The 25412-nt window shown below is 49.0% G+C and overlaps 1 protein-coding gene across 1 annotated transcript in view; it reads right to left on the bottom strand.

The window, feature by feature from the left end:
• Positions 1-25412, bottom strand: part of SFXN5 (sideroflexin 5) — an 86305-nt gene that overhangs the window by 38977 nt on the left and 21916 nt on the right. Inside the window, exons 4-9 of the mRNA XM_085059346.1 lie at positions 18222-18248; positions 17049-17103; positions 15472-15497; positions 10146-10199; positions 8491-8547; positions 7546-7611 (exon numbers count right to left, since the gene is read on the bottom strand). Coding sequence (XP_084915472.1) covers positions 7546-7611; positions 8491-8547; positions 10146-10199; positions 15472-15497; positions 17049-17103; positions 18222-18248 — 285 coding nt within the window. The remainder of the gene's footprint in view (positions 1-7545; positions 7612-8490; positions 8548-10145; positions 10200-15471; positions 15498-17048; positions 17104-18221; positions 18249-25412) is intronic.

Genomic DNA, 25412 nt, shown 5'->3' with positions numbered 1-25412 from the left:
ACAGCAAAAGGGCCATCAAGGAGATGTTAATGAGTTTAATTACCTGGGGCTGGCCAAAGGACACTGTCGACGCAAGTTCATCATTAAAAACCAAGCCAAGGTTTATAATTGTGATCATCACAGGTCACTGGGTGGGACCTGCAGCACTGGTAGATGGAAACATGGAACAGAACCAGGGGGATTCATCTCACCAAACCTGCCACAACCACGGAATCACTGAGGCTGGAAACGCCCTGTGAGGTCATGGAGTCCAACCATCCCCAGCACTGCCCAGGGCACCACTGTCCCATGTCCCCAGGTGCCACATCCACAGGGCTTTAATTCCCTCCAGGGATGGGGACTCCACCAGGGCTGGACAGCTCTTTCCAGGAAGGAATTCTTCCTGATATCCAACCTAAATCTTCCCTGCCACAACTTGAGGCTCCTATCCTATGGAGGAGACACCTCCCACTATCCCAGGGTGCTCCAAGCCCTGTCCAGCCTGCCTTGGACACTGCCAGGGATGGAGAGTCACCCACAGTGCAAATTCCTGCACTGTGACACAGATTAAATCCAGCTTCGACTCAGATTAAATCCAGCTTTTTCCAATTGCCTGATTTGTTGAGGTTTCCTCCTCCAGAGCACTTCCTTGATCTGGCTGCGGGAACCAGGGGAAGCTGGACACAGGGACACATGGGTGACACAGGAAGACATGAATGGACACAGGGACACGTGATGGACACAGGGACACATGAGGGACACAGGGACACATGAGTGGACACAGAGATATGTGACACCAGCACTTCCTCCCTCCCTCAAACACCAGAAATTCCTGCCATTTCTTTAGCTCCCAGTTTTGTTTTCAGCATCAACAACATCCCCTCAGAAAAGGACAACTTTTGTGGCATTGTCGCCCTTTGAAGCTAAAATCATCAGATCCTGTCAGAGAAACCAACATTTCTGATTCTTTTTCTTCTTCTCTTTGTCTCAAAAAGTTCTGACCTCACATCCACCAAGACACCAATTTTAAAAACATGGGAATTTAAAAAAAATCCCTGCTTTTTCCCCCCCTTTTATGAAGATTTTTGAATCTTGAGGGATGGTTTGAATGCCTGATGTCAGCAAGGACTGAGCCATTTGCTAAAGGTCTAAACCCACACCTCTTCAACCAGGCCTGGAGCAGTAAATACATCTAAGGAGTTATTTCCCTTCATCCTGAGAGGGAATTTTTATCAAATAAAGGAATCTTAGGAGTCCGGAGAGCACCAGCTGGTAGATGACACCACCTAAACATTTCTGCTCTCCAGACTTCATGACCTGTGCTGGAGAAATCTCCACCAGTTTAAGGGAAAGTCAACTTGGAAAGAGGAACTGGATCCAAAGGAGGTTATCCTTCATCCCCCCAGTCACCAGATTGAATTAGGACTAATTGGATCTGATGAGTCCCATTCAGCCAAGCTGGAGAAAAGAGCATTAGGAGAAGGAAGGAAAAAAACTCCTTCATTAGGGCTGGGAGGTGAAGATGGAGGCAGAGAGATGGAAAACTGGGCTCTTTCCCAACTGGAGCTTTCCCAAGTCAAGGAGAACAGCATGGAGGAGTCTAAGGGAAGGGAAAGCAGTAAGGATCCGAGGGGAGAAGGAAGTTAGAGAGAAGCAAAAGTAAGGAAAGGAGGAAACATCACTCCCAAGAGAATTCCAGGAGGGATTGCCACGGCAGTTGGATGCTTCAAGGGAAGAAAAATGGTGTAGCTTGGAGCAAGAGTGGAGGAAAATGGGAAGGAATTGGAGGAAGATGTCTTATTATTCATGCTGATAATGAGACTAAATTGATTTGGAAGATGATGGGGTCCTGCCCAAGATAAGAGGTTGTTGCATCAATATGGAGTTTTCCATGCACCTGGATCCTGTGCAGAGGCAGTAGCACTCCTGGCTGTTCTGGGGATGGACTGGGGCAGAAGGAGAGGAAGGGATGGAAACAAACTTCCCAGAAAAGGAGACATCCCAGTGCAACAAGAGAGACAAAGCTGCAGAGGAGCACATGGAGTTTGGGAGGGAACAGCCATGGAATTGTGGAATCACAGAGTGATTTGGGTTGGGAGGGACCTTAAGGATCATCTCCTTCCTTAAGGACCGTGGACACCTTCCACCATCCCAGGATGCTCCAAACCGTGTCCAATCTGGTCTGGGATACCTGCAGGGATGGGTTTGGCAGGACTCAGCAGTGGCCATGACTCCAGAGGAAGGATGATGATGGGCACTGGGAGGATTACCACAAAACCCCAAGTCCTCGTCTCCCAACACACCAAAGGCTGTGCCTTTGGGAATGGCTGCTACGGCTCCAGTGATTTCTGGGCTCTGGGGAGGAATCACCAGGCTGAGTTTCCAGCCTGAGAGATCCAACCATTCCCTCCTGGAACCCAAGGATCAACAGGGAAGGGGCTGTGCAGGAACAGGAGCTTTGCAGCAGAGAGATGCAGGTTTTAGTGCCAGGCACTTCTGTTTTCATTTCAAACAGATGTTGATCACCAACTCCTTGCATCCACGGGGATTTTCCCCCTGCTCCCCATGGAGGAGAGAGCCAGGCTGTGCTCCATCCCATCCCTTCCCATCCCTCTCCCGACTTCTCCAGCTCCTGAATGTCTCCTGGCTGCCCTGAGGGAGGGCAGAGCTGAGGCTGATTATGGACATCACACCCCATTCACAGGCTGTCAGCCCAGCCTCACAGACAATTATCGGGAGCAGGGAATGGGATTGGAAAAATCCACAGGGGCACCTCCACCTAGAGAGGAGAGCGAGAAATGGTGTGGGAGAGTTCAGTGTGCCAGAGGGGAAGGAGGAACAACCCCTGGATGGTGCAGCCCATGGCACGGGAAAGAGTGGGGTTGCTGGGATGGGAAAAAGTGGGATTGCTGGAACGGGAAGGAATGGGATTGCTGGAATGGGAAAGAGTGGGATTGCTGACACGGGAAGGAATGGGTTTGCTGACCCAGAGCCTGATGTGCAGGATAATCTGCAGGGATCATGTCCCTGCCCCAGGTCAGAGCCAAGACTGAACTCGTGGCTCAAAAACTCCTCCCTGGACATGGGAAAAAAATATCCAAATCCCGATTTTACTGTTGAACTTTCAAGTGCAATGAGCCCGACCAGCATTAATTGATCTAATTAATGTCCTTAACTTCTTCCAGCTCTGTTCTGAGACCCTCAAGCATCACCTGGCTTTCTCTGAGAGGGCAGAGCTCCAACCAAAGCCAGGATTTGGGGTCAGGAAGCAGGAAAACCCTTCTGGAATGGAAAGCCTGTGAGGAGCTGCTTCAAACAGCCTGTGCAGGAGCAGCAGTGTGGCCAGGGTGGGACACCAGGGGCTGACAGAACCAGAGGTGTTCATGGCATCAATCACCTGAATTGTAAGCCCAGGTGACCTGGGGAGGTGAAGGAAAAGGAACATCCAGGTGCTGAGCACGTCCATGGGAAATGTGGGATCAAAGCCCCCATCCTGGCTGCAGCCATGGTTACCTGACACTCTCCCTCTCACCCAGAAGAAGACAAAACACCTACTTTTGTCAGAATTTAGCTCAGGTTGCTAAGTGAGAACCAAATATTTATTTGTCTCCGCGCTGACAAGCCCATAAACCCCCAAAGCTGCACTGAAATGAACCTTGTAAAAGTTACAAATCCTGCTCTGTTGGGAAGGAGAAGGAGGGAGAAACCCCTTGGAGATTCCCCACAAGGCCTCCAGCAGCACAAGGAGCAAGATTTGCAGCTGCTTCTGGCAGAACTTGGAGCTGTGATTGTGGAAATTGAAAAGCTGATGGATAAAGTTGTGATCCCAAAGGAGACCCATGGGAAAAACATGAGAGGATTCAAGGAGAAGGCACAGAAGGACCCAAAGGGTGACCCCAGGTTAACCCCAAAGGGACAATGCAGAAAACAGGGAATGGCTGCTCATGGTCCTTGTCTGGAGCTGATTGAATCCTCAGGTTTTTCAGCTCCAAAAGTCACGTCTGACTCCAAAGTGAAGGTTGAGTCTAAGGCCAAAGTCCTGAAGAGCTGAGTCAGAACCAATGGGATCAGCAGTGCCACAGCAAATGGAATTTGGAGCTGAATTAAGAACCTGAAAATACTGGAATGGGTTGGGTTGGAAGGACCTTAAATCCCATCCAGTGCCACCTCTGCCATGACAGGGACACCTTCACTGTCCCAGGCTGCTCCAAGCTGGCCTTGGACACTTCCAGGGATCCAGGGGAGCCACAATTTCCCCAGGCAACAGAAACCTATTTCCACATATAAACAATAATACTAATAATAATTATAATATATATAACATTACCATATCTAAAAAGCAATTATTACCAATAAAATTGGCTCCATGCAGCTTTTTTAACCTTTGGGAAGTGTGAAAAATAGCAGAGTAAGAATGTGTGTGTCAGCTGGAAAGAGTTTCTGTCTAATTACAAACCCCCTGATCTGTGCAGCTCTTGGCTCTGGAATACTGGGGGGAATAAAAAATTCCAAACATTTAAAACACGTTTGGTCTTCCTCAAGTCTTTTTACTTCTCCCTGCCTTTGTTTGCCTTGTTTAGGGAAACCAGCTGGCATTAATTGCACTTCATCCACCAGCAGCATGAACAGCAGCCAGGGATCAGGAATTAGAGGCTAATCCCAGGAATCCACTCTCTTGTTTGGGGAAAAAAATGACATTGTCACTCTGTTCAGAATGAAGGTAAAATGAGGGATCAAAAGACAAGGCAGGGAAGAGGCTGCTGGGGGGAGAGGGAGATAAAAATTAACTACAAGCATAGAGAGAGAAAGAGATTTGAGAGGATTTCCCAGAGCAGCTGTGGCTGCCCCTGGATGGGATTTGGGATCTCTTCCAACCCAAGCACCTTTTCCAGCTTTATTCCAAGTGATTCCTTCACCTGAGTCATGTAGAGGAGAAGGGATAAAGTTCTGGACCTGGCATAGCTCTCCCTGTATAAAATGTCCTGTGATTTGTGTTGGGATGGGAGAAGTTGGAGAGAAAAGGGAATATTGGGAGGAAAATATGGAATAAAAGAATATTGATTCCTCCTCAAATTCCTCCTGTAGGGCTGGGAATCAGGAATCATGGATGTAGCATTGGATTCAAGAGAGGAACATCACCCACATCCAACAGTGATTCCTCTCTCTAAACTGGGAAGAAAATCAGGATATTTGCAAAGATTTCCCAAAACTTCTCATTCAGCTGCACAACAGTGAGGCCAAAATCTGCTCATCCTACACCTGAGGAAGGAATTTGCTTGTCCCTGGTGTCACAGGAGGGTGAGGCTGGTGGGAAGTACAGGCACAACTTCACTGCTCTGTGCTCTCTGCGCTTCTCCAGCCCTTTTCCAACTGCAAGGGATATTGATATTGGACATTGACATTGGATATTGATATTGGATATTGATATTGGATATTGACCCAATATCCAAATCCCTCAGTGCCCTGCAGGGTTTTCTCCAGTCTGTTCTACGTTGGGATTGTGAGGGATTATCAGGACACAATTCCATCTCCTTCCCTTCAGGAAGCAGAAGAACTCAGGAAGGTTTTTCCCTTCTCCACCCCACAACACCCATGGATCCAGGGGAAGCTCCTGTCTCTCCCTGAGCACCATAGGTCCAACCCAGAGCTATTCCCAGTCTGGGGGGAACACTGTGGCACTTCCCAGGAGCTCTCCTTGCAGGAAGAATTAGCTCACATGAAGCTGAGATAATTTTATTATCTCCACATCTCATGGACCTTCTCACACCTCTTTTCCCAGGGGTGTTTCTCACAGCACCCCAAAGGTCCCTGCTCCAGCTCTGCAGGATCTGAGTGAACCCAAGGAATTGAAAATTCCCAAACCTGGACCAGCTGTCCCAGCAGGGACTCCTCCACACTCCAAGGGTTTCCTTACCAAAGCTCCTCCTCAGAGGGACAAAGCTCTGCCAAGATCCTTGTCCGTGTGTCCTGCCCCTCTAATCTGCTCCTGTTCCAAGAGGGAGAGGAGCATTAATGCCAAAGCCATGGAATCTGCAGCACTGGGGTTGGAAGGCAGGGTGTGAGTGGCAGCAGCACATCCAGCTGGAAAATGTGACCTTAGGAATTAGAAATTAGGGGGAAAATGCTGCCTTGGGGATTGAGGAGGTCAGTCAGAGCACCCCAGGCTTCACCAGGAAGCTGTGGATGGAAAACCAAAGCGTTGAGGTTGTTGGGATTTGGGTGAACCTGCATCTGGAAAAGGAGCTCAGGGTGGGCTGGGAGCAGGGAGGGGACAGCAGAGGGGACAGGGAGCAGCAGCACTGCCCAGCACACACACCATGGGACATGGAAAACCACCCAGCAGAGCTGCATCCAATCACATGGAGTTTTCCATCAAAGCCTCGAGGCACTTCAACAACTCCACACCCTTTGGAAAAGTCCAGCAGCTGCACGAGGAGCAAAAGCAAACTCTCTCCCACCTGAGAAAATGGGAAAAGGACTTGGCCAGAGGAACAAATGCCAACTGCTGTGGGGTCTTTTCCAAAGGAAAAGGCACAACCACTTAGTTCAGAGGCTTATTTGAAAACCCAGCACAAGGAATAACTTCCAAAGCTGCTCCTCAGAACTGCACCTGCCCCTTTGGGATGAGCTGATCTGCTCTTGATGTCAGCATAGCCTGTGCTCCTGGGAAATGTGATAGTAGAAGCCACGACACCAGGATTTTAGGAATGTTAGAAGCTCCTCTCTCACGGATTGCTGCACACAGAACCTCAGAGAGCTGCTCCAGTTCTGGAGCCAGGTTGGGAGAGCTGGGAATGTTCCCTGGAGAGGGGAAGGAGCCAGGGAGAGCTCAGAGCCCCTGGCAGGGCCTAAAGGGGCTCCAGGAGAGCTGCAGAGGGACTGGGGACAAGGCATGGAGGGACAGGAGACAGGGAATGGCTTCCCAGTGGGAAAGGGGAGCTTGGGCTGGGATGTTGGGAATGAGGGATTGCTGGCTGGGAGGGTGGGGAGGGGCTGGGCTGGAATTGCCAGAGCAGCTGTGGTGCCCCTGGATCCCTGCAGTGTCCAAGGCCAGGTTGGATCCACCTGGGACAGAGGGAGGTGTCCCTGCCATGACTGGGGTGACACTGGATGGGTTTAAGGTCCCTCCAACCCAAACCATTCCATGATTCCCTGCTATGACCTGTACATGATTTCCAGCCTGCAAAATGTCCATGGGGGAAAGATGCAATTCCCAGCACTGGGAACCAAGACAGCATTCCAGAATGTTCCCTCTCTTCAGCTGCCACCCAAGACCCTGCAGCCTTGAGGGCTCTAATTAGGCCAAGGTTAATTCTCCATTAATTAACACACGAGGAGAGAGCTGGAGGTCACAGAGCAGCAAAGCCACAGTGCAGGAGGTGCTGGAATTCTGGCTCTGGTGGGAAGCTTGGGCATGCAGGGACAGCCACCACTCAGGTGACACAATTGTCAGGGTTATCAAGAGGGAATTGAGTCAATTCAAAGATAAACATGCTCAGCAATCCAAAAAACATTTCCCAAGCAGTTCTTCAGTCAAGAAATGCAGAGATATAAAGAGTTACCCACTGCTATTGAGACAGCACTTATGACAGCTCCCAAGTAGCCCTGGATGAACTTGGATGTCGGAGAAGGCTTTGGAAAGAAAAACAAAACATATTTTCAATAAACAAACTTCTGGTTATTAATATTCAACCCATTTCCCTGCCCCCCTCCCTTTTTTTTTTTGTTTGTTTTATTTTTGGTGTATTTGTTTCGAAGCAGAGACAGGTTTAATTTTGTCATATTGTTCTGTGACACATGGTCTGTCATCCAGAGAGGCAAAAGCCAGGGAAATTGTGGCCTCCTGAGCAAGGTTAAAGGGAATGGAAAATTAATTGGCATCAGAAAATTACAATAATAGCAGCTCAAAGGAAGGATGTGAGTGGAATTCAGCAAATGGTACCAAATTAGCATTTCTACCCTCAAGTGCTGAACCCCAAACTCACCACAGTCAATATTTTGTCTGTGCAGTGTTGTCTCAATGAGCTGGATGGATTCCAGCTCAGCTTCCCACATCCCAACACGGGATGAACGGAGGCTGAGGGGAGGGAAGGGAGCAGGAACAGCCCCACTGAGGGAGGAGGAACATTCCAGCAAGAACATCCCAACCCCTTCCCACTGCTGCCTGCATGAACAAAACCCTCAGGAGCTGCCAGTGGGATCATGGAGCTTCCTGCTGCTCCCCCAGCCCAGGGATCATTCTGCTGGGTGCTCTTTGAGATCCCAGTTCAACCATTCCAGCCCAGTTAGAGACACAAACTGGTTCAGCTCCTGAGCATCATTCCTGTGCCTTGAGTGATTCCCAGATCCTCGTGATGCTGACAGAGCTCAAACAGCCTGCCCAGGGCAATGGCCAATGCAGAATTGTCCCAGTGCTCTCTCTGGGGATTTTATGGCTAGGGAAGAGGCAGGATTTGAGTTTCCCTGCTGTCCCAGCCCTGTCCCTGTCCCCAGGGGGTGCTTGCTCCTCACCTTGCTCGCGTTGCGGTTTGCATAGTTCACACAGGCGTTGTGGCTCTGGTTCAACCACTGCGGGGACAAGGAGACACAGAGTCGGCACACAAAAGCAACCAAGCTGGGATTCTGGGAGCTCTGCAGCAAAACTCAGCTGCCTTGGGGCTTCTCCCAGCTCAGCACCTCCCTGGGCAGGGTTTAGGGCTGGTTTGGTCAGAGGGAGGATGGAAATGCCAAGGTATCCACTGAGGGCAGATCTTCATCCCTAGTGCTGGATGGGCAACTCCTCCCCTGGCCTGACCCACCCCAGGGCTGCTGGTTTTTAATCTCACAGAATCCCAGGATCTCCAGGGTTGGAAAATCCCTCCAAGGTCACTGAGTCCAAGCTGTGCCTGATCCCCACCTTGTCCCCAACCCAGAGCACTGAGTGCCACATCCAGGTGTTCCCTGGACACCCCTGGGCAGCTCCTTCCAATGTCTGAGGTGAAGAAATTCCTCCTGATGTCCTGATCAAATCCAGACATTCCAGCAGTCACTTCCTGAGCTCCAAAGGCTCCCAGAGGGTCACAGGAGGCTTCTGAAGAGCAGGAGATGGGGAATGTCCCAGATTATGGATACACATGGCATTAAACTGGTACTGGGATCCCTGGAAGTGTCCAAGGCCAGGTTGGATGGGGCTTGGAGCAGCCTGGGACAGTGGAAGGTGTCCCTGCCCATGGCAGGGGTGACGCTGGATGGGATTTATGGTCCTTTCCACCCAAACCATTCCAGGATTCCATCCCAGATGTCCATAATCAGGGGAAGTGATTTGCCTTCCAGACTCTGAGTGACTCAGGATGTCCCCAGCCCACTCCTCCTGTCCCAGCAGGTGAAGCCACCTTGGACAGCTCCCAGCCAAACCCCAGACCCCAAATTCCAGGCACATCCCGAGGTATTCTTAGCTCTGCTCCTTCCTGGCACTCCAGGCAGATCCCACTCTGCTCAGAGCTTCCCTGCCTGCAGAATTCTCCATCCCCACTCACACTGCAGACAATAAAAAGACGTTTTGCCACTAGAAAGGAGGCTGAAAATAACTCGTTCCTTCGTTTTCAGCTGCTGATGGAATCACACTCATGGTGTGTTTACTATGGAGCTCTCATTCCCCTGCCTGCTTCCTCCCCTTACTCCCAATTCCCAGAATTTTTAAGGGAAATCACACCAGCACCTCCCTGCACACAGATTATTTTCCCCCAAAGCTCCTGTGGCAGACTGAATGCAGAGATCCTGGGCTTTGCCATGCACACCTATTCCCAAAATTCCTGGCACTGCCATCCCCAGCCCTGCACAGATGTTCTGTCAGGAATTCCCCAAGGAAGATCCCAACTCTTTATCCCCCAAAAGGCAGATGTGTGAGCTTAGGGCAAACATTTCCATGGATGTGCACATGGAACAACCCCTTACACCTGGACAAAATGGCTCCAAAAAGCTGATCTGGGGGATTCTGGCTTGTTCTGCCTCTTCCTTGCAACAGCACAGGCAGGTGTGGGGTGAGAAGTGGAGCCAAGAGTGTTTTTAAGCCCTTCCAGGCCTTTCCCTAAATTCATCCAGCCCCATCCTGTCCCTAAGGCACTGCCAGGTTTCCCTCTGGGCCAAACACAGCTTTTCCCACATTCCCAGCCTTCCCAAAGCCTTACCTGCCAAAACACAGTGGATGCCAGGGTCTGGTTGGGCAGGAGAAGACCAACAACCTGCAGGAGGAGAGATTCTCTTATTATTAAAGCATCCTTGCTTTGCTCTCCATGCTTTTCCGGGCATGCAAGCAGCCAAGCTGATTTCTAGGCACTTGAATAAATTATCCTCATTTCTGGCTCCATTTCATCCCAGGTTTTTTTTTTTTTTTTTTCATTATCAGCCTCCTGTCTCTCAGTTTTCCAGGGGTGAAAGAGGCTGCTGTGGCTGTTCCTGAAAGCTCTGCAGCATTAATTAATTACTTGCCATACACCTTGAAAATCCCCTGGCAGCTACCACTGCCCAGAGATCATCCTGTTCCAATCCAAACAATTCCTTAATCCAGGGATTTCTGGAGGGAAACACAAAAACCACACCAAAGCAAGGGTTCAGCGTTGGTTTCTTGTTTTCCTTTGGCACATTCCCTGTTTCGAGCACCAGGAAAAAATCCCACTGGGACATCTGAGGGCAGCAGACCCACCTGCAAGTGCTTTTCTTCAGTTTGGGAATGTGGGATTTGTTTTAATTGATTGATCTTCATTGGGGTGTCACACCCTGAGCTGGGGCTGGCGCTGTGAGGCTCAGGGCAGCCTGGGCCAGCACATCTGGCCAGATGTTGGGACGCCAGAGGTCACCCACGGCAGCCCTGAGGCCACCCAGGTGTGTCCTGGTCCTGAGGGTGTCCTTGGGATGTCTCACTCCACTCCAGGACATGCCTCTGCAATTCCTTAAACCCATCTCTGACACTCTAAATACTTCAGTTAGGGTAATTTTTCCTTCTTTAGGGCCATTTCTCCTGCTTTAAGGCTGTTTCTCCTGCTTTAGGGCCACTTTTCCTGCTTTAGGGCTGTTTTTCTTGCTTTAGGACATTTTTTTCCTGGTTTATGGCAATTTCTTCTTGCAGAAGAAGCTGAAGAGGAGGAAAGGGATGCAAAGCAAGGGGATCCCAACCATCAGCCCAACACACAGAGGGCAGGACCACGAATTCTCAGCAACAAACAGGTGAGATAAGAGACTTTTCCTGCTTTAGGGCCATTTCTCCTGCTTTAGGGCCGTTTCTCCTGCTTTAGAGACTTCCCACCATCATTCCCTCCCTTCCTGTGCCTTCAACAGCCAATATTTCTGGAGGTATTTTCTCCCTGCAAAACCCCAAGCAGTGAAAAAGGCTGAGCAACTCTAACTAACTCCAAGACATTTCTTTTCAGGCCACTCATGTCTGCGAGGCAGGAAAGCTCATTGCCACCCTCAAATCAAGAAAGCTCATTCCCACCCTCAAATCCTTCCAGCCGATTCCTGGGAAGCTGGGGAGGGAGAGGGATGAGCTGAAGAAATTCCTGCACATCTGCAGCAGCTGGAGAGGAGGAGGAGACTTCTGCATTTGGGACAGGAGAGAAACACCACCCAAAAGGGTTTTTGGGCAGTCTCGTTTCATTCCCATCTTCTCTCCCTCCTCCTCCTCCTCCTCCTCCTCCTGCAGTTTTTCCTCCCACAGCCTCTCGTGGAGTCGCAGTGACTTTGTTCCTTGGCCCCAAGCCAGTCCCACTCATTTACGGCTCATCCCCACGCAGAGCTCGGCTTTAATTAACAAAGCACCTAACGAGGCCAGGGTTGGGACCTTCCTAGCCCCAGCAGTGCCTGGAGCCCCGCAGTTGGAGGGATAATGAGGCTGTGGGAACACAGCGAGGCAGAGGCTGGCAGAGGATTGGGGGGGGAAAATTCCGGCGGGAAATAAATAAATAAGAAAAAAGAGCACCCAAAATCTGTATGACTGAAAGAGGCACGTTTAAATGCAAACTCTCCATATGTGCGAGAGTCTGTCAAGAAATGTACAATTTCACTTTTAATTACTGTCAGGGGGAAAAAATAACTAAGAAGGAAAACAAAATAAAAAAAAAAAAAGAGAGAGAGAGAGAGAAAAGAGCTTCCAAACACTGGCGAAGTATCAGTGATGGAATTTAATTGGTGATCAGGGGTGAAAGGCCCTTGGTGGCCCCAAAGGGACATCAGGGAGCTCTGAGCAGCCCCAGCTCTCCTCTGCACACCCCAAACCCTGCCTGAGGTGGGACAATCACCTGCAGCCCCCACATCCCACCTGGGCCTTCAGAGCTTCTCCAAAACCTCCTCCAAACCCTCAGCATTTCCAAGGGCTGAGGGAAAGCAGGGGTTAAAAGCTGTGGTGGCAGCAGGACTTTGTCCCCAAGGCCACGTTTGAGGCTGAATTCCCTAAATGTGGATAAATCTAACCTCCCTGGAGGAGGAAACACCAACCCAGGGGAAGAGGATCCAGCCCAGCTCAGCACATCCCAGTCCTGAAGTGCTGGGAGAGAATTCCAGGGGAGAATTCCAGAATTCCAGGGGAGAATTCCAGAATTCCAGGGGAGAATTCCAGGGCTGGATCCCCTCTCTCCTGGGCTGAAAATAGGAAAAATGGGCAAAAGCAAATTCTGTACACTCCAGAGCTTTTAGAGAATTCCAGAATTTCAGGGCTGGATCCTCTCCCTCATGGGCTAAAAATGGGGGAAATGGGCAAAACCAAACTCTGCACACTCCTGAAATTGGAGAGAATTCCAGGGGAGAATTCCAGAATTCCAGGGCTGGATTCTCTCCCTCCTGGGCTGAAAGTGGGGAAAAAGGGGGAAAACCTAACTCTGCCCAGTCCCACCTCCCATGCTGTCCCCTCTCTGTCCCCAGGGTGATCCTGGGTCAATCCCAAACTGGCCCAGAGAGGATGGAGGAGAAAAGCCAAGGGAAGAACAAACAGCTCAGGGTTGGTGGCTCAGGGGAGCTGTGGGGTCAGGAAGGATCTGAGGATTTTAACAAAACTTAATCTCCTCCACTGCAAAATCCCCCAGACCGAGTTATTCTGCAGAGGGAAATCACCCCACAGGAGGGGGATGCAGAGATGGCCCTAAAGTGATCATTTCTCACCCTGCTCATGGCTTGGGGGTGTCCAGCTGACCCCAAATCCTGCCCTGGGGCATCCAGCTGACCCCAAATCCTGCCCTGGGGCGTCCAGCTGACCCCACATCCTGCCCTGGGGTGTCCAGATGACCCCAAACCCAGCACTGGGGTGTCCAACTGACCCCAAATCCAGCACTGGGGTGTCGTGTTGACTCCAAATCCTGCCCTGGGGCATCCAGCTGACCCCAAACCCAGCACTGGGGTGTCCAGCTGACCCCCACATCCAGCACTGGAACATCCACCTGATGCCAAATCCTGCCCTGGAGTGTCCAGCTAACCCCAAACCCAGCACTGGGGTGTCCAGATGAACCCAAATCCAGCACTGGGGCATCCAGATGACCCCAAACACAGCCCTGGAACATCCAGCTGACCCCAACCCCAGCCCTGGGGTATCCAGCTGACCCCAAATCCTGCCCTGGAGTGTCCAGCTGACCCCAAACCCAGCACTGGGATGCCCAGCTGACCCCAGCCCCAGCCCAGCTCGGGGACAAGACCAGCCCAGCCCGAGCCCAGCGCAGCCTCTCTTGAGGAAATCCCATCCCCCTTTGTGAAACACAAGCCTCAAACTGTTTTTATGCCGGAGCAGGCTGCCAATTTTGTCACTAAATTTCACAGATCGATTGGCATAAATGTTACATTTTAATTTTAACATTTGAAACGTTTGGGTTTTTTTTTTTTTCTCTTTTTTTTTTTTTCCTTCTAAATGACAAGAGGTTCCAGTTTATCCTTTACAGCTCCCTGAAATTGGGCTCATCTGACAGCTCTCGGCTCCTGTGACAGCTCTGGATTGGGGCCGATTTCATTGTCAATTTGATGGTTAACTCGTTTTTGTTTAACCTTTTCTTTTAAAATGCCCCACACACACACAGAGTTGCCACCAAAGCTTTCCTCACCACAACAAACAGCAGGAGCCCTGCTGGTTTTAGGGTTCCCAACCTCCATCCCTGTTTGGGAAGGGGGAGAAGCAAGTCTAGACCAGCACTGGGCTTGAGGAGATTAAATTTGGGGTATTTTGCTCCTTCAGTTATTTTTATGAGATAATAAGCTGAGGCAGGAGTTGGTGGCTTTGAGGACAAACTGCCTCTTGACGCCAGTTTTGAGGGAAAACTCTGTGCCTCAGTTTCCCCATTCAGACAAAATGGGGTTAATTAATTGTCCCTGTTTGGATGAGCTGAGGTTTCAGCAGTGCTGAAGAGGCAGAATTTGGGTGCTTTTGCCATGGAGAGCACCCAAAATTCACAATATTCACCAAATTCACCCTCGCAAAGACAAATCAGCCCCATCCTCAGCAATAACCTGGGAAAGCACTGCTTTAACCATGGAAATGCAGAATAAAAGTGCTCAGAGATGAAATCCCAGAGTTGCAGAAGTTGCATTTTGCAGGCAATGAGTTCAGCTTGCCAGAGGGAGAGATGAGGATGGTGGAGGAGGTTGTGGGAATGATGGAAAATGGATATATAACCTCAAATAGAGGTTGGGTTAATTCATCAATATCCTCAAATAGAATGGATAAATACCATCAATATATTAATAGATAAATAACCTCACAGTAAATAAATAACCTCAAACAGAGGTTGGGTTAATTCATCAATAGCCTTATACAGGATACATAAATACCATCAATATATTAATAGATAAATAACCTCAATAGTAGATAAATAGCCTCAAATAGAGGTTGGGTTAATTCATCAATAACCTGATATATAATGAAAATAATCTCACTATATGAATAGATAAATAACCTCAATAGTACATAAATAACCTCAAACAGAGGTTGGGTTAATTCATCAATATCCTCATATAGAATAGATAAATACCATCAATATATCAATAGATAAATAACCTCATAGTAGATAAATAACCTCAACCAGAGGGTGGTTTAATACATATATAATACATATATAATAGATAAATAACCTCAATATATAAATAGATAAAACCCCCTTAATAATAGATAAATATCCTCAAACAGAGGATGGTTTAATACATATATAATACATATATAATACTTAAAAAACCTGATACAAAATACATAGATAACCTCAATGTGGTAATAGATAAATAACCTCAATGGTAGACAAATAACCTCAAATAGAGGTTGGGTTAATTCATCAATAACCTGACAGGTAATAAATAAATAACCTCAGTATATTAATAGATAAAAACCTCTTAATAATAGATAAATCCCCCCAACCAGAGGGTGGGTTTTCCAAGATGGAACCCTTGTTAACAGGAAATGGGGAAGGTGGGAATCCTGTGGGAATGCTGAGGTGGAAGGTGGAGAATTGTGCTAGAAAACGCATTTCTTTGTTCCCACAATCAAATACTTACAATGGGGGTTCCAAAGGGAATGTAACCTATGGGAAAAAAAAAAATTAATTAATTTTAATTTGAATTAATGTCCCAGTTTAGGGGAGAAGCTCTGGCACAATGAGATGCCCAACCTGGGACATCCTGGGACATCCTGGACCTGTTCCTGATGCACCAACCACCAGCTGGAGCATCCTCCTGCTTTTCCCCATCCTTCATTTGCTTTTCCTGGGTTGTGATCTCAATTCCCTGGAATTTAACCCCTCTAGACAGGAAGGCTCCAGTCAACCCTGTCTGGGCCAGCATGTGGCACAGAAGAAGGAAGCTGAATAAAGGGAATTTTCAGGAATTTCAGGAATTTTCAAGAATTTCAGGAATTTTCAGGATGGAGAGAGAGGAGCTATTTTAATCCCAGGTGAAGGGAGGTTCAAGCTTTCTAATACAGAGAGAAATCTTCTCCTCAGATTTGATTGAGCACCGCAAAAAATCAAATGCTTCCCATTTCTCCCCTGCTAAGGCTGCCAAGTGCTGTGCTAATTATAATTCATCTCTCTGACTTCCACTAGAAGGTCTCAGAGTGTTCTCCCAATATTACTGAATGAAGCTGGATCCAATTTACAGCCAGAAAGGGCGACAACCTGAGAGGAAGGAATATTTGGAAGAGAAATTCAGGACAAGGCAGCAGAGCTCAGGGTTCTGGCTTCTCCCCTACTCCACCCTGAGCTTCATCCCACAAAAAACTGAACACAAACCCTGTGATTTTTCCCCTGTGCCCAGCAGGCAGGTGAAGATTTCCACCCAAAATCATGGAATAAGTGCTATTAATTGAAATAGCTCTGTTGGGAAAGGAGCAGGGCTGTGCTGGCATTCCCAAAAGGGTTGATCCCAAACTGGGGAGGGGGAAGGCGATGGTTTCATCATTAAACAGCTCGTTAAGGCACAGAGAAATGATCCTTCCTGGGATCCCAATCCTGGGGCTGTTAGATATCAAAAACAGGGCTCATCCCATTCTTTCCTGGAGAATAAACCCCGAGAATAAACCCCCCTCAGCCTCCTCCTCTCCATCCACTGAGGATGGATCAAGCTGCTGACCTGTGTTTTACACCCTTGATGTTGTGGGCATCAAGTTTTGCCTTTTACTGGAAAATTAAAATGCTCCAAACAGTGACAGATCCCTCAAAAAATGCCAGGAAAGGCTCTGGCTGCAGTCCATTAAAAATTGAAGTTCCTCTCTCCACCATGAGGAAAAAAAGGAAATGAAGAGGAAAAGAAAGAGGAGAAGAGAAGAGGAGAAGAGGAGAAGAGGAGAAGAGGAGAGGAGGAGAGGAGGAGAGGAGGAGAAGGAAAGGAAAGGAAAGGAAAGGAAAGGAAAGGAAAGGAAAGGAAAGGAAAGGAAAGGAAAGGAAAGGAAAATATCAAGCATTACATCTCGCAGTGGAATTTTGGATCCTCATTTTCCTCACCTGCAAAGGGATTTTGGTATTGGAATGCCTTTCTGATCTCGGTCTAAACGTTGTCAAGATGAAATTCAAAAAGAACAGGTTCTCCCCCCACCATTTTGCCCAAATTCCGGGTGAAATGAATGGGACAAACCATACCTGACATTCGGAAAGGCATGAAGATGGTCTCGTTGGTGTCGGGGTGGATGATGGCCTGCAGAGGTGGCACCAGAGAGACACAGTGAGGGCACAGCAAAGCCACCCCTCAGCTCCAAATTCTGACCACACAGCACCTGGAAATTCCCTTTTTTGGGACCCTGCTGGCTTTTACAGCTCCCACCAAAGGCAGGTTTTGCCCCACAAAACCTCCTCCCGCCACTGCTTTCCCCTCTCCTGGAGCAACTGAACATCAATTAATCATTTAGGAGGAATAATTGAACCTGAAATACAAAGAGTGGTTCTTCCTTGGTTCCGTGATGTCCCCAAAAGCCACCAAGCTCTACCATAACCCCAGCAAAGGCAGATTTAGGAGGGGAAGAGGAAAATGATTTTCTGTCCCTGCCAGTTTTCAGCACCTCCATTGAGGCTGAAATGTCCTGGCAAGCTGGGAAAAGTCCTGGCTGTGGATTGGGAGGGAATGAGGAGAGAAATCCCAATATTCTGCTCAGGAAGCAAAGCAGAAACCCCAAGGATTTGTGGTCCAAACACAAGGGTGGATCCAATTCCAGGAAAATCTTCCCATCTGCCCCAGGAGGAGCTGGGAAAACAACACAGAGGTGTTGGAGCCACAAGGGACACCCAAAAACCCCACATAGGATCAGGATTTCCCAGAAAATCCAACCCTGATGTGCATTCCAAACTCCTCAGGCAGCTCTGGAAATCCCAACCCCCATGGGAATCCTAAATCCTGATATTACTGGCTTAATTTTCCATTTCCCCCAGCTTTCCCAGTAAGCCCAGGAGGCTGCAGTGGAACGAACTGGGAATGAGAAATCAATTCCCAAAGGATCTGGGAGTGCAGGGAGGAAGGTACAGCCCAGGCACAAACCTTCCCAAGGAACTGTCAAACTATTTGCAAAAGACTGGAGACAAGAAAGCTCTTGACTAGACAGGAAGGAGAAAATGAAGACATCAAAATATATAAATATATATATAAAAAAAAGAAAAATCAGGCTTTTTGGTGGCAGAGTGTTCTCAGCATTTACATTTCCATGGGAAGGCAAAACAGCAACTGGCAAAGGGAATGAGGGAGAGGAGGACAGGGAAAAGGGAAAAAGCAGCAATAGTTGGAAACAATATGGAAAATTTAAAACATTTTAAAAAATGTATTACCTGTTTGATTTTTTGAGCTCCCCAGAGCTAGAAAAATACAAGAGAACATTAAATGTTAAAGCATTAAATGCTAAATGTTAAAACAACCCAGTGTAGCTTTATCCCACACCCCAAATATTCATCTTTGAGCTGCTGTAGGGAATGAACACAAGGCATTGGTACAAAACCCTCATTTTCTGCAGCCCTCCAGGATGGATTTCAGGATCTTTTCCACACCTGAGCTCCTTCACACCTGCATGGACAGCGAGGCCAGCAAGAGACAATATTGAGCTGATATTAAACAAGGAGAAAGAACAAGAGGCAGACCTCAGAGCTTTGCAAATCCTGAATTCTCTGCTGCACAAGGTAAATTTAGCACAGCCTCTCCCTGGATGAGCTTCCTGCGGAAATCCAGCCTTGCTGGGGAACAAAGGTAGAGCAAACCCTGCAGGGAGCACGAGGATCTCTCCAAATAAACCCCAAGATCAGAATCAACAGAATGAACAACCACGAGTTCTCGTTTTTCACAAGGGAAATGCACCAAAAAATGCTCACAGAGAGGAAAAATCTCCTTTCAAACTCTCACTGTTGCCTCCTGAAAGCTTCAAAGCACCCAAATGTGGCTCAGGGCAGGGAGATGGAGGAGCACTGAGGGGGAAACACCCTGTGAGAGGTGCAGGTGGAGATGAGGAGGAGACACCAACACCCAGAGATGCTCTGGCACAGACACAACCCCAGCTCACCCTTCCTTTAGAATGGCAGAGGGGTTTCCTGCATTAATTACACCTAAATCCCAATTATAACCTCCAAACGACCCAAGGTTGATGTGCATCATTGCAGAGATGGGTGGGAAGCCAGGACTCTGAAACATCCCAGCAGATCTTGGGTTTTGCTGTTCCAAACTCCAGTTCAGCTCCGAGACCCAGAACTGTGGCACCTCTGGCACCACCTGGGATTGTTCTTCCCTCAGGTCCTTGGAGCTGCAAATCCACCCTTTAACCTCCATTTCAATTTCAAAAAAACACAAATTCGCTGCGAGCCAGGAGCCTGGCTGCTTCCCTGGCAAGGCTCCTTTGCCAATCCTTCCCCACCCTCGCGGCTCTTTTCCTTCTCTCCAATTTGTCAACATCCTCTCGAGTGGAGGCCGCCAGGAACCAAGGGAATTATTCCAACAAGAGTTGTGCCGGAGCCAATCCCAGGGCAGGAGAACCTGGGGAGTTCTGTTCCCACTGCTGATCAATCCCAGCACAGGGATGGCTCTTTTTGGCTCATGATTAACCCACCAAAACCCAGCCCAGGCTCTGGGGGCATCCTGCAGATGAGTTGTTCACCCTGCAGATTTCATCATTAGCGGGCCTTTAATTAAGCCTCATCCCTCACCCGAGGTTTATTGCCATTCCCAAAAATAAATCCATTAAAAATCTGTTGGAATGAGGTGATTACTCTGCTAGAAACTGCATCAATTGACCCATTGATGCCAACAACCCCAAATTTCATTCCCAGTTCACCTCACATTCCAGAACGAAGCTCTGCGATGAACTCCACTGCTTGAGATGACCTCAGGATTCTGCCAGCTCATTTTCCCTTCTTTCCCCTCTAATTCCCTCTCTGTCTGCAGCATTTTCCAGTAGCTCCACATGTCCAAATGTCACATACCCACAGGCTTTTCCCTGAGGAAAAATTCCCTTTTGAAGGAAAAGCATTATTCCCCCTTTTCCAGGTGGAAAACAGAGGTTGGGGGGCACAAAGAGAAAATCCTTGTGGGTGGTAAAGATGAGGGGAGTTTAAATCCCAAAATCCAAAGGGAAGAAGGCTCCATGCCCAGACAGTCACCACCTCAAGCACTTCCATGGGGTGAAGGTGGAATTCCTTGAGCTCCAGGTGATTTCCCAGCACATCCCAGTAATCCCACAGCTTCCCAGATCTCCTTTCTCCCGGATGGGAAACAGAACTGTGGGATTTTCCTCTCCAACTGCCGGCACTGACACCAGCAAAAAGGAAGAGGGATGGTTTCTGAGCCAGCATTAGGGCTTTTTTGGTCAAATTCTCTAATTTCATTAATTGATCCCAATATTTATGCCTTTCCCTGCTGCAGTGCAAATATTGTTAGAACATGCGATTTCATTACTTCTCCCAAAGAGACTTCACAAGATGCACCTGATGAGTCACCTCAGGATTCTGCCAGCTCATTTTCCCTTCTTTCTCCTCTAATTCCCTCTCTGTCTGCAGTGTTTTCCAGCAGCTCCAGCTCCCTGATGAGTCCTGCCAGCCTGGGGGCTCCTTTGGGAGAGGAGGCTCTGTTTTTTCTGGGATTTCATTCCCGCTCTCTCCGGCCATCCTGGAGGAATAGCCACATTTCCATCTCATTACACCAGCTGGGGAATCTTCTCTGGAGCACAGGGAGTGACTCCAAATCGTGCTCAGTTTGGTTGAGATCTCAGGCCGGGTTTGATGGATATGATCAGCCTGGATCAGGAGGGTCTCCTGGTATGGAGGATTTTCCTTGGATGGCTCAAAGCCCCACAGGGGCTTTGCCTCCATTCCACTTTGGGATTACACCAGAGAAGCCCAGAGGGCTGGAGCACCATTCTCCTGATATTCCACTCTCCAAGCAGGCAGAAATGAACACTTTCCTCCAGCCTGTGGCCACTGCAACTTTCCCCTAGGTGAGATCAGGCTCTGCTCCATGGAGAGCTCCTTCCTGGATGGGGAAATCAGCTCCAGGCTGTCACAAGTGCTCTCAGATCCAGCTTTTCATGGCACTGGACTCAGGGATGAGATTTCCAGCCATCCTTTCCAGGATTCTGTTTTTTCCACGGTTTTTTTGATGAAGAGACATCACTTTTCTCACCACCTATAGGAGACCCTTAAAGCCCTGAGTTTGGGGTCCCAGCACAGGAAGGAGCTGGGCCAGCTGGATAGAGGCCAGAGGGGCACCAGGATGAGCAGAGGGATGGAGCAGCTCTGCTGGGAGAGCTGGGATTGTCCAGCCTGGAGAGGAGAAGCTTTGGGGTGACCTCATTGTGAGCTTCCAGGACCTAAAGGGGCTCACAGGGAACATGGAGAGAGGACAATTTCCAAGGGATGGAGGGAATGGCTTCAAACTGCCAGAGGGCAGGGAGAAATGGCATCTTGGGAAGGAATTGCTGGCTGGGAGGGTGGGGAGGGGCTGGGATGGAATTGCCATTCCAGCTGTGGTGCCCCTGGATCCCTGCAGTGTCCAAGACCCGGTTGGACAGAGCTTGGAGCAACCTGGGACAGTGGGAGGTGTCCCTGCCCTGGCAGGAGGTAGAAAATCCTCATCTTTAAGGTCCCTTCCAGCCCAAACCATTCCAGGATTCTGTGACTTTATGAACTCAGGAGCTGAATTCAGTCACACAGAAACATCACCTGCTCACGATATTTGAGGCAGGGAATCAAAGACCACCAGAATCTGAAGAGAACCAAAGCTGTGGTGAGGAGATGGAGACTGGAATAAATCTTGGGAAGAGATGTGATCTTTGCTTGTCAGGACATTCATTAGCGATCCTTATTTAGCAGCAGAATTGCAGCTTAGAGATAGTTTAAAAAAAAAAAAAAAAAAAGAATTTATTTAAAGAATCCATCCAGCCCCAATCTCTTCACCAACACCTGTCACTATAAAAGCAGCACGAAGGGTTCCAGTTCTCCTTAATGGATGAGCCTCCTCCTATTAAACACAGGAACACTTCCCAGTCCTGCACTCAGAGGGGGGAATTTATTTGTCACCGCCGTCCTAAAAGCCTTCTGCCTTATTCCTAACCCAAATCAATCCTTCTTCAGCTTAGAACCACCTGGTGCCACCGTTTAGGCACTGATCCTAAATCCATGGGTGCCTGCTTCGGAATAACTGTGGAGAAAAGCCCTTACGGATGAATCACTCATTAATCACTCATCATGACAAGGCATTTTATAATCAAAGAACTAATTAGGAGTCCAAGGGTAGATGAGCCCAGTGTGGAGGAGAAAACCCAGAGGTTTAAATCCTGCAGAGAACCTTCAGTGGGGCCTGCCTGGGTCGGACTTTGCACCATCACACAACAAAATTCCCTAAGTAAGGACAAGGCCAAAGAGGAAATCATTGAAGAAGGAGCATTTTTAGTTAATTTTTTTCATCTGCCCAGTCAGTTCCAGCTCAGAAGCTGTTCCTTCCCTTCCTGCTCCATCAGGGACGTTCTCACCTCTCATGGGCCCCGCCTGCACCCAGGAAATCTGGATTTTCACGAGGTAACAGCCTGGAGTTTGCACCCCGTCAGGAATTGCCAGTGGTTTCACACCCCGGGAGTTGTGAGGTTTATTAAAGCACAGCTCGGATCATCCATCCCACGCTGAATTCCAAATATTGGGTGGTGCAGAACGTGTGATGCAGCACAGCTCCTCCTGGGGCACACCAAGCTCCTTTCCCGTGCCTCCAAACCCAGATGTGCTCTCCCAGTAGTCCCAGTTGTTTAAATGACATGAAACCAGAGGAGGAAAAAGAATTAGCTCCACTCCACCTGCTCATGGATAGGGAATCTCCTGTCTGGCTTTTCTGATAAACCTGGAAAATGAGTAACACAATCCACTGGCTGCCCTTGCTCCTCACAGGAAATCTCCCCACTGGAGCTTTTACAGCCTTGCTCCTAAATTCTTCCCATGAGAAGGTTTTGGACACAAAGTTCAACTGACCCCACACATGGGATGAATCCCAAAGGGATCTGTTCATGTCCTGCCCCTGCTGACACTGAAAGGAGTCAGCACAGGAGGTGCCTGAAACTCTCCTGGGATGCCAATGGAAAACTTTGCCACTCTAAGCATTGTTGAGGCATTGAACAGAATGACAGAATCAAGGAATTGTTGGGGTTGGAAAAGAGCTTTAAGACCATTGAGTCCAACCATTCCCAGCACTGCCCCATGTCCCCAAGTGCCACATCCACAGGGCGCTGAAATCCCTCCAGCCATGGGGACTCCACCAGGGCTGGACAGTCCTTTCCAGCAGGAATTTCCCCAAAATCCACCCTCAGCCTCCCCTGGCCCAGCCTGAGGCTGTTCCCTCTCCTCCTGTCCCTGCTCCCTGGAGCACAGCCTGACCCCCTGGCTGTCCCCTCCTGCCAGCAGTTGTGCAGAGCCACAAGGTCCCCCTGAGCCTCCTCTGCTCCAGGCTCAGCTCTTTCCCAGCTCCCTCAGGAGTTCTCCCGACCTTTCCCAGCTCCGTTCCCTTCCCTGGACACCTCAAACCCCTCAGGGTCTCCTGTCCCAGAGCTGTTCCAGCACAGGGGACACACACTGCCCTGGCCCTGCTGATTCCCAGCACCAGGAGCTGCTGAAGGATCCCAAACCAAGTGTAGGTGGATCCAGAATCGAGTCCCCACGGATAAAATAAGGCAGCACTGAAATAACACCGTGCAGCCTCCCAGCACTCAATAAACATTAACTAATTAATCCTCCCAGCATTATCCTGGAACGGCTTCAGCAGAACGAGAATCACTCAGTGAAAGCCATCATTGCACCAGAGTTGGAAAAATACTTGGATACCATTGGAATCATGGAATAGTTTGGGTTGGGGACCTTTAGGGACGTCCAAGCCCTGCTCGGGAAGGCAGACTCCCTAATCCAGCCAAGGCTGCTCCAGATCAGATTGGTTTAATCTCATTTTAGCCACACCAAGCTCGCAAATATGATCTGCTCTGTAATCTGGACATGGCTGTGGATAAACTCCCTAAATCCTGAGCTGATGAGCTGAAATAAAGCTAGTTTGGGAGTGAGGAGGAGCAGCAGGAGCAACAATCGGGATCAGGGAGGTTTCTTGAGGTGCATTTACAGCTCCCTCCTTGCTTTCTGTCCCCGAAATGATGCCTAAAATCCACTCAGTTTAGGGACACCGAGAATATTCAGATTGCAGGGGATATTCAGATTGCAGGGGATGGAAAATCCAAGTCCAGCCTTTGGCACTTTCCTGCCAAGAAAAGGGACCAGCGGGACAATGATACATCCCGGTTTTATCGCATGCTGCAGGAGACCAGAGGGGGAAAAAATTACAGTTTACTGCAAATGGACCTCTTCGCTCTTCATCAACACTGCTAAGAAAAGCCATTATTCCCCAAAAGGGAGGCTGTTTAGTCCCTGATGGATTCATTGTTCTCTGCTGCGTCTGGGCCAGCATGAGAGCTCTCCCCGCTGCTAACCTGATTGAGGCAAGAACACGGCAAGAAATCCTTTCCCATCAGGCCGGTGAGCCTCTTTGCACTTCAGCGACCCTAATGGGGGAAGAAATGAAACAGTTTCAAAACAGCCGAGCTGCCAAAGGCGCGTTTGGAAAGGCTGAGGAGTGAGAAGTCACAAGTGGCACACAGCGCGGTTCAGGCTCCGCCAACGCGCAGGAAGGGGCTGGCTGGAGAATAGCAAACGTCTGTCTCCGTGGGACAGCTTTTTGCACATCAGTCAGGCTGGGGTTATTTTTAATTCCTTTAATTTTTGAGGTTTTTTTCTCCCCGCCACGATGCTGAGGGGTGAAGCTGTGCGGATACAAAGTCATAACGGGGCTAGGCCGCTGAGGGTGCAAAGTCAGTGACTGAGCTAGGCCGCTGCTCCTTTCCTCACAAATCATAAATTGGCTCGCAAATTAATTGTCAAAATGTTAATTGGATGAATTGTCACATTGTTCCTGCATTTTGACAGCAGGTAAACACCCAGTCCAGTGCACAGGCAGGATTCCAGCAGGAGATCCAGGGAGCTCTGCTGACCTAGGTAACCTCCTGAGGTTCTCCTCAGCCTAAACCATCCTATAATCCTACAGCAAAAATAGAGATGTGGATCAAAAATCCCAAAATGTGGTGTCTCGTGGCTTCAAGGGTTTCAATCAGCAAAGATCCACACTGCAGGGTGTTTATCCTTGGTTTTATGATCCCTGGATGAATTTCCAGCCTCCAGCTCAGGTTTATCTCACCTTCAGCAGCTCGAGGTGGTTTGTTTGCAGCACCACAGCCCCACCGCCCTGTCCATCCCATCCCTCACACAACAGGGAAAATATAGGGAGTCAAAGGCAAGAAATGCAGCATTTTGGGCGAGGGGGAAGGGAGCGGGAGGTTTTATTAAGCTCAGCTCCCCGGAGCAGCCAGCTGTGGCAGCGAGGTGGGAACACATGGGCGGGAGAAGGAGCAGAGCAGTGGCACTGCTCCTGCTGCCATGGCTTCACACCTCCCTCCAGAGCCTGGG

The sequence above is a fragment of the Lichenostomus cassidix genome, chromosome 4 (assembly GCF_008360975.1).
Source record: "Lichenostomus cassidix isolate B80296 chromosome 4, HeHo_3.0, whole genome shotgun sequence".
NCBI classification, from domain to species: domain Eukaryota; kingdom Metazoa; phylum Chordata; class Aves; order Passeriformes; family Meliphagidae; genus Lichenostomus; species Lichenostomus cassidix.
The sequence above is the reverse complement of the archived record's forward strand: the minus strand, read 5'-3'. Positions and strand labels throughout refer to the sequence as shown.